The sequence below is a fragment of the Penaeus vannamei genome, chromosome 5 (assembly GCF_042767895.1).
Source record: "Penaeus vannamei isolate JL-2024 chromosome 5, ASM4276789v1, whole genome shotgun sequence".
Lineage (NCBI taxonomy): Eukaryota > Metazoa > Arthropoda > Malacostraca > Decapoda > Penaeidae > Penaeus > Penaeus vannamei.
In genome coordinates this window covers 14,719,239-14,729,238 of record NC_091553.1, presented here as the reverse complement: position 1 = coordinate 14,729,238, position 10,000 = coordinate 14,719,239, and the positions used below count along the sequence as shown (strand labels likewise).

The 10,000-nt window shown below is 40.2% G+C and overlaps 1 protein-coding gene across 1 annotated transcript in view; it reads right to left on the bottom strand.

The window, feature by feature from the left end:
• The window catches only part of LOC138861735 (uncharacterized), a 9,511-nt gene extending 7,649 nt beyond the window's left edge, over positions 1–1,862 (bottom strand). The window contains exon 1 of the mRNA XM_070121558.1: positions 1,800–1,862. Within this exon, the coding sequence (XP_069977659.1) occupies positions 1,800–1,862 (63 nt within the window). The remainder of the gene's footprint in view (positions 1–1,799) is intronic.
• Positions 1,863–10,000: the final 8,138 nt, after the last annotated feature.

Genomic DNA, 10,000 nt, shown 5'->3' with positions numbered 1-10,000 from the left:
AATAACAAAAACACGTCTGCACATACTATTATTCAAACAAACACATACAAGAATGATGTAAATTCCAATAGGGGCATGCATAAAAAATCCATACACATCCACACTTACACAACATGAAGACACACAGACGTAGGCAGCGACACACGCACACACACATTCACACACACACACTCATACACACATGCACACACACGGGTGACTGTCCTTCTGTGCAAGAGCAAAATGGCAGACTTCCGTCAGCGGATGACACGGCCGCTTCATAATCTCCTCATAATTATCTCTGTGTCTTGTAACCTCGTGGGTCGCTCACTCTCTCATTACCAGTACAAACTGTTGACATTTTTATTCTTCTTCGGTGATCTTCCTCTTCGGTTTTTTTCTTTTTTCTTTTTCTTGTTTCGTATCGTTTAGTTCGAGACAATGACCGGCAGCGCTCCGTCCGCCTCGTCTCGCCAGCCCGCCTGCCGCTCTTCTTGCGCTCGCTCGCCAATTTAAGGTTCATAATCGCTCGTCTTCGCTTGTGGACACGTGGGGCGGGGTACGCCGTGATTTAATTGCTGGCGTGCGCTTTGATAGATACTCAGGCGTAGTTTAAGGCTTACACGAGCATGTATCAAGAAACAATAACACACCCACACACACACACATACGCACACGCACGCACACACACACACACACACACACACACTCACTCACTCACATACTCGCGCGCACACACACACAACATCAACAACACACAATCCACGCATGTTTACATACACACAAACGCTCACACAAAAACGCACACAGCCAAACAGAAAATGTTAACAAAATAACACTCCCAGCAACAGGTACTGATTATTCTAGACAATAAAAACATTTCTAGTTTGATTTATTAAAAAATTACGACAATTACACTCGTTACGCGGATATAATCAAGAAGAGAGAGGGAAAAAAGAGAACATATAATTTTTCACTTAATCTAGGACCTGAGTCAGCATGTAACTCATGACTCATTTACAAGGAACAATTACCAGGCCGGTGCCGTACTCACGGGGCTGGGTCTTGCCGGCTGCCGGTCGGGAGTTTGGGGGAGGAAGTGGGAGGAAAAGGGGATAGATAGGGAGAGAGAGAGAAAGGAGAAGAAACGAGAGTAGGGAAAGGAGGTGATATATAAGGAGAAAGAGTATGGAAGAGAGTGTTTCATGAAGGAGGTGAAGAAAGAAAGAACAGACAGAGAGTAAGGAAGAGGAAGAGGCAGATAGACTGGAAAAACTGTAGGAGAGGAGCAGAGAGAGAGACAGACAGACAGACAGACAGACAGACAGACAGACAGACAGACAGACAAAGATACAGTAAGACAGAGACAAAGAAAGTCTAGGCGAGTGGGAGAGATAAGAAGGAAGTGCAAAACAAATTAATGAAGAGACGAATAAAATGAAGTAAAAGCGATTACACATTTTCATTTTCACATTTTATGCTTTCTTGCCTTAATCGTCTTTTCCAGTTCTTTACATCTTTTTTGAGGAGAAATAAACAATTGTATGAAAATACGTAATATAGATATAATTTCATCCGCTTAGTGAATCCGCATGCAAAAAGGAAAGTATGAAAAGGGAAAATTAAAAGTAAAGACACTGGTGAAAAGGAACGTGATAAAAGCCTTAAAAGAAATAGGAAAGGGAGAGAAATAAGGGAGAAAAAAGCGGAAATAAAGAAATCTAGAGGATAAGACAAATATAAAGAGGGAGAAGAGAAGGGAAAATGAAAGGTGAAAAGATGATTCATAATTATCGAGAGCAATAATAAGTTATCATTACAAGCGTCACTGGAATGGCCTCTGCATGGTCTGTTCTCCTGACTTTGACAACTGAGCGTCTCATACGGTGAAAGGTGGAATAGTGCACTAAGGCATTGATATCATCATATCTAATACAATGTTGATATCACGGCTTTTCTAATACGTCTGTCTCTATTACTACTATTGCTACAACTCTTGCTATTACTACTATTGCTACAACTCTTGCTATTACTACTATTGCTACAACTCTTGCTATTACTACTATTGCTACAACTCTGCTGCTACGATTACTAGCTCTATATCTTACTACTATTACTATTACTACAATCACTCCTACTACTAGTTGCAGTTCAACTACAGCTACTAGAATACTATTCTTATTACAAGTACTGCAACTACTGCTGACAATAACCAAAGTAGTGATAATAATAATGATGTTGCTTATAATGATAATAGTAATAATAATAATGATAATGATGATGATAATTATAATGATAATAATAATAACAACAATAATAATAATAATAATAATAATAATAATAATAATGATGATGATGATGATGATGATGATGATGATGATGATGATGATGATGATAATAATAAATAATAATAATAATAATAATAATAACAATGATAATAGCAATAATGATAATAATGATAATAATAACAATAACAGTGATAATAATATTGATGATAATAATGATAACAATGATATGAACAATAATGATGATAATCATAATATTAACAATAATAATAATATTGGTATGCCGAAACCTCCATTCATTCCATTGGGGCCGCTTTCTTACGTGACGCTCACCGACCGCTAGTTCGCAGGCGATTCCAAAGAGAAAAGAAAAGATTATCTTAAGACTTGGGGATCGAGTTCCTCTCAGCCACATCGGCGGAGGGAAGGAGGGAAGCTTTCAGGACAGCCAACAGCTCATCCTAGCGAGTGCATAGCTCCTTGGATGTTTTCTCTCGGGCGCGACTTCAGTTGGCGCGACTTCAGTTGGCCTTACGCAGGGAGAATTAGCTTGAGAAGCCATTGATTCTGGAGCTGTAAACACAGACGGAGTGAAAGTTCCGCAATATGTTTTGGATTATTTCATTCGTCTACATTTCGTTTATGAGCCGCGGTTAATGCTAAAAACCCCGATGGCATGGAGGCACAGGATAGAAGGATTTGGTTGTCGAAGGAGGTTCTCTGGTCACGTGTCCAGAACCCTCGAGCTCTGAGGCGAACCTTTCCTTGTTTGATGCGTTGGCCGTTTGGACTTTTTCAAAGAGAAATCCTTTCCTCTAAAGGCTCTTCCACACTAGCACTTTTTCCGTCAATGTCTGGGGTTCCGTCTGAATTCGAGGCTTTCCGCAAGGGTCGTCTACAACCTGAACGCCTCCCAGACCAAGACGGTTACGACCGTTTCCGTCTGACTAATTTCCGTGTTGATCTTGTGCTATTAATAAATTAGATAGGATGAGTGAATGTAAACATAAATTAATATTTTAGAACATTCGTATATACAATATACATCATCATATTTCTTTAAAATAACGTAATATGTATAAGAATGTTTGTGTGATTCCTGGGACCTCACTCCGACAGCGCCATGTTTGTTTACATGAATTTCATACGAAGTTCATTCGGAAACGCAAAAAAATGGACGGAAAAAGTCCTAGTGTGATAGGGCCTTTCCACTTAATTTTGCGACCAGAGGCAAAAGAAGGTCCATATGGCACTGGCTTGGTTGACCTTCCAGTGACCAGCCGCGCCGAATGGCCATGTCATCAGGGCCTTCCTGTTTGTTAAGACTTTGGTTTTGACGAAATGGGTTGTTGAACAGTTCGATGCTCCAGTTTCTTGCGCAGCGTCTGCTTTCTGTCGTAGGTCGTGAAACAGGTGAGCCATAATCATTAGTTTTTCCTCTATCTTACCTGGCATTCTTTTGATAAAGTTGATTTGATTCCCTGCTGTTCAATCAGATCAATAATAATGATAGTAATAATAAAGGTTATATTTATGATAATAATGATCATTCAAGATTTTGATAATGACAACAGTTATGGTATAAAAATGCTATTGCTATGATTATGATAATGATAATCTTGATAATAACAAAGACAATAATAACAATAATGATAATGATGATGATGATGATGATGATGAAGATGGGTGATGGTAATTCTGATAATATTAATGATAACTATAATAATTGTGATGATATTGACAATAATAGTGATAGTGATAATATTAGTAATAGTAATGATAATAGAAACAGTAATGCTAATAACCGTAACAATAATAATGATGCACATGATAATGAAAACAATGATAATAATAATGATAGTAACAACTATAATGATAGTAATAATGATAATAATAACAATGATAATAATGATAATAATAATAATAATAAAGAAACAATGAAAGTAATAAGAAGGATAATAACAATAACAACAATAATATAAACTGATAATAATGGTAATAATAACTATCAGAGCACTCAGAGAGCGCATACCTCCGTCAAAGCAACAGGGTCACTCATGTAATAAAATATTCACACTTGAAGAACCACATTAAAATCATCACTTTCTCAAGTACACTGGTGACGTCCGTGTTTCCCTATCTGGCAATGCTGATGATTCCTGGATCCGAAGCACCACCAAAGTTCAATGGCATCTCAGTTGGGCTGAGACATACCTTTGGTAAAAAAAAATAATAATAATAATAAATTTTTTGAGTTATTCTGCTAACCAACTAACAAACAAACAACAGCGATACTAATGTTAATGATAATATTAATAATAATAATAATAACAACAATGACAGTGACAACAATAATAATAACAATGGTAATAATATTAATGGTAATAATAATGATGATGATAACAAAACCTATAACAATAATAATAATACGAAGAAGAACAATAACAGAATAATAATAGTAACAATAATCATCATTATCATTAGTTTAATAATGATGAAAATAATAACTATACTACTAATGCTAAGAATGATAATGATGATACCTAGAAGCACTCAGAAAGCGCATACCTCTGCCAAGGCGGATAATTAGGGTAATGATAATGATAATAGTTAACCCTATTGCCAAGGTAATAGAGGTAACTAATGCAATCATTAAAAAAATCTTGAATAAATGGAAATCGATGGCAAAATTTAATGGCATCTAAGACCCACCTCTGGTTAAAAATCATAAAAAATCTATTAATAATTTTTTAAGTTATCCTGTTAACCAATGAACAAACTAACAGATTAACTAACCAACGCTACCAAACACAAAACCTCTTTGGCGGAGGTAATAATTAATGATAATAATGATATTGATAATGATGATGAATATCCTCATCCTGATATTGAAAGAGCTGATAATAGCAATAATGGTAGTGTGAATTCTCATCAATGATAATAGTAACATAGATGGTGCCCGTGATTTTGCCGATAAAGATCATGGTAGCCATAATTATTCCAGTCGTACGAGCATTCGAATAATTACAAGATAAAAATAAAACAAGAATTGAAAAAGAAAAAAAAATAACGTGTTAACTGCCTCGTCTTCCCTGTGTTGCCCGCAGGCTTTTCGTCGACCGCTTTGAACATCGTTTTCATCTTGGGTTATCTCTTCAATTAATTATCATTTTCATCTTTATCAGTCTTCACTCGTTTTTTATCAGTCTTCTCCCATTCCTTTTTTTATCCCTGTGATATTGGCTGCTTGCTCGTTCGTGCAAAGGCTCGTTATCCGAACGCTTCATTCTGGTAACGTTGTCCGAACACTTCATTCGAACACCAGCGCGCCATTTCTGCAGCGGCTGAAGGGACAGGACGACACGCTGGCTTTGTCATGGAGATATTTGCCTTTTTCTTTTCCTTCCCTTTTTTTCCTTCATTTAATCTCTCTTTTACCTTTCTTTTTTTCTCCTTCTTTGTTCCTTATTTTTGTTCCCTTTTTTTCTCTCCTCTCCCAGGCCATTCGGGGACAATTTCGTTCTCGTGTTACTGATTCCATACCAAGCCTGCGATGACGCATGGCATTTACGGCGGTGTCCCCGTTTAAGCCGGATATCATCAGCGAGTTTTGTGCAGGTGTAATCCCCGCCCCCCTCCCTCCTGCCCTCTCCCTCCCCCGCCCCTCTCCTTTCCTTCCTCCCTTTTATTTTCCCCTTTCCATTCATTTCTTCTCTTTTCTCTCCTTCTTTCGCTTCCTTTCTTCTTCATTCCACTCTCCTGCTCACCTTCTCTTTCTCCTTGTGTTCCTCTCCCTTACCTCCTTATCCCTCGCCTCTCTTCTTTCTTCCTCCCATCCTCCCCTTTTTTTCATGAATCTCTCTCCCCTTTTCCCGTTTTCTCCCTTCCACCTCCCCTTGCCCCCCCCCCCCCCCCCCCCGCTTCCCCTATCTTTCACCTGCTGTCCTTTTCGCCTCCTCCCTCCCCCTCCCCCCTCCTCTCCTCTTCCCTTCCCCCTTCGCTCATCTTCCCTATTATTTCAAAGCGAAAAACAGGGTATGAAAAAGGACATTCTGAGAGAAAGGGCTAAATGTTGTTAAATCTGTCCCGTAGCGTCTGTGTCTGATTTTGAATCACTCAAGACATGTGGCTTAAAAGAAATTGAAAGCTTAATGTTACGTATTTGTTTGTGAGAGGAATAAAGGAGGGAAAATAGACATTATCTTTATGTCTTAAATTCCCTCCGCGTCACACCTTTTGTCTTCCATTCTCGGTTCATCCTTTTAACCCAACCGCTCCCCCCTCCCCTCCCCCTTTGTACCCCTTCCCCATCCTGGCGTGTATTTGTCATGGATAAAGTCGAGCCTGTTAGCATACGACCCCAGTTAAACGAACGATTAAGCGGTAGGGGAAAAACTATGTGTATATATCCGTGTCAGACCTGTTTTGGAAACTTTTTTTTAGGAGTATGCTGTTAAGGAAGCGGTGTGTCCCTGCGTCTTTTTTCTTTTTTCTTTTCTTTTTCTTTTTTTTCTTATTTTAGTGACAAGGGTGTAGAGGAAACATGCTTCATATGCCAGACGTTGTGTCATAGGAGTTATTATTTTTATAAAAACAAGCTTGACTCCAAAGGACGAAACTTAAGGGTACACAAGCAAAAAAAGAAAAGGTTTCCCACACACTCGACACATTTTGGCGCACATAAACACGCACATGAATCAAGCTGCAGGACAAACATGTTTATGTACACAAACTTCTCCTTTCTCACGCACACAATGCTTCACTCTGAGCAGGTTTCGTGTCTCAGGCACGCGATAACACACACATTAGACAGTAACGTTAAGCGAAACACATTATATTTAGGCTAAACACACTGGGATTTTTATTTGATCTTCTCTCTCCCCGCACACCTGACGTGAAAAGGTCCTGATGGTCTTGTTTCTGCATGTGTGTGTGACGGGGGAGGAGGGAGGGGGAGGGGAGATTGTCTGCGGGGAGCAAAGCGCGAGAGAGAGGGGGATTTCGAAAGAGAGTGGGTCTTTCTCTCTCTCATTCTCTCTCTCTCTCACTCTCTCTCTCTCTCTCTCTCTCTCTCTCTCTCTCTCTCTCTCTCTCTCTCTCTCTCTCTCTCACTCACTCACTTAAGAACTCTCTCTCTCTCTCTCTCTCTCTCTCTCAACAACTCTCTTTTTTGCATACTTTTTTAGCTAAATACATAACATTTCTTGGCTATCTAAAAACTAATCTAAAGCCGTATATATATATATATATATATATATATATATATATATATATATATATATATATATATATATATATATATATATATATATATATTTGTGTGTGTGTGTGTGTGTGTGTGTGTGTGTGTTTGTGTCGGTGCATGTGTGTGTGTGTGTATATATATATATGTATATATATATATATATATATATATATATATATATATATATATATATATATATATATATATATATGTATATATATATATATATATATATATATATATATATATTATAGGAAATATGAATAGTATACACATCTTCATCTGTTGATCTTGAGTTTGACTGACTGAGTTGAACTGTTCCAGTGAGTCAATGGACGTAATAAAGCTTTTCTAGATCCTCGTCATTCGAGGTATGAAGGATCTCTGATGGAGGGAGGTTCTGGACCGAGGCACAAAGAGACTGTATTCGCCTGGAGCGCCCCGAGTGGCGTAGGTTCGTCGCATCGGAGTTCCTCGAAGAGCCAAGACCCGGGGAGTGTCCAGAGTCGTGAGCCCCGCCACGTCCCGACGGTGTCGAAGACTGTGAGTTGGACCTGCGACTCCCGCTGCACAACCACATCTGTTGATGATGCGTCTCGCTTGTTCGGCGACCTTGTCGAGGAGACTGAGGTATGAAGCAGGGCAGGACATCAATGTTAGTGGAGCATACTCAAGGGCAGGTCTCACCTATGCTTCGTAGAGGATCTTGCAACCCTCAGGACTCAGGGAAGAAGAAATGCGTCGGAGAGAAGCCAGTTTCGTAACTCCTTTTCGGGCCAGATCCTTCACGTGTTCCTTGAAACTCACCTCCTCGTCAAATTTTATGCCTGAAACGTTAATGACCGATTTTTCTGATAATTTTCAACATTAATAGAGAGTTCAATATTGGGTTATTCTCGAAGCTTAGATATGATTACCATCTGGGCCTTTTCAGGAGCAAATACAGTTTGCCATCGATTAAACCACATGACAGTACCTGCCAGTCGTTGCTGGACAACTGCCCTTTCATCCTGGTTAAAAGAAAATTTAGAGTGCAGTCGTCAGCATATGCCCTTGCTTTTGGAATGAGGCTTAGAAGGTCATTAAAATATATGTTCCAGCGCAATGGCCCCAGGATACATCCTTGGGGAACCCCAGCATCTATAGGAAGCACTCGAGAGGATGTGCCATTAAGAACTACGAGGAGATATTGCTCAGTAAAGTAGTTGTTGAGGAGGCTGAGAACTTTACCCTGAATGCTATTGAGATGCAGTTTCTCCAGCAGTCCTTGGTGCCACACATTATCAAATGCTCCTGCAATATCAAGTGCTATGACACAGATGGAAAAGTGATCAATCAGTGTTTGGTTCCATGTTGAAGACAGTGTCTCTCTCTCTCATTCTCAGTCTCTATCTCTCTCTTTCAACATCTCTCTCTCTCTTTCTCAACAAATCTCTCTCTCTCTCTCTCTCACTCTTCCCCCCCACCCTTTCTCTCTCTCTCTCTATCTATCTATCTATCTATCAAACTCTATCTATCTCTCCTCTCTCAATTTATCTATCCATTTTTCTCTCCTTTCTCTATATATCTATATGTCTATATATATATCTATCTATATATATATATATATATATATATATATATATATATATATATATATATATATATATATATACATGTCCTCTCTCTCTCTCTCTCTCTCTCTCTCTCTGTCTCTCTCTCTCTCTCTCTTTCGCTTTCTCTCTCTGTGTCTCTCCCTTTCTCTCTCTCTCTCTCTCTCTTTCTTTCTGCCACTTATTTTTCAATGCGCACATACAAACACTTGCTTTCTCGTGTACGTGTCTTATCTTCCTGTATGCTTGTTCATTGCATGCCTAGATCTCTGTCCTGCGCCACCTCTCTCTCCCTCCCCCTACTCCCTCTTCCTCTCCCTATTCCCTCCTTCCAAATTCCTCTCCCCTACTCCCTCTCGCTACTCACTCTCACCACTCCCTCTCCCAACCCTCTTTCCCTCTCCCTCTTCTTACTTCCCCCCACTCCCTCTCCCTACTCCCTCTCCTAACTCCCTACTCCCTCTCCCTACTCACTCTCCCCACTCCCTCTCCCAACCCTCTTTCCCTCTCCCTCTTCTTACCCCCCCCCCCCCCACTCCCTCTCCCTACTCCCTATCCCCTACTCCCTCTCCTAACGCCCTACTCCCTCTCCCTCTCCCTTTCCCAATCCCCTTTTCCCTCTCCCTTTTCCCTCTCCCTCTTCTTACTTCCCCCCACTCCCTCTCCCTACTCCCTATCCCCTACTCCCTCTCCTAACGCCCTAATCTCTCTCCCCGCTCACTCTCACCTCTCCCTCTCCCAATCCCCTTTCCCTCTCCCTTTTCCCTCTCCCTCTTCTTACTTCCTCCCCACTCCCTCTCCTAACGCCCTACTCTCTCTCCCCACTCCCTCTCCCTCCTGATATAGGGCTTTGTCTCAACTCCTCATGATCTGCACCTCACTCCCCTCACGCAGTCGGT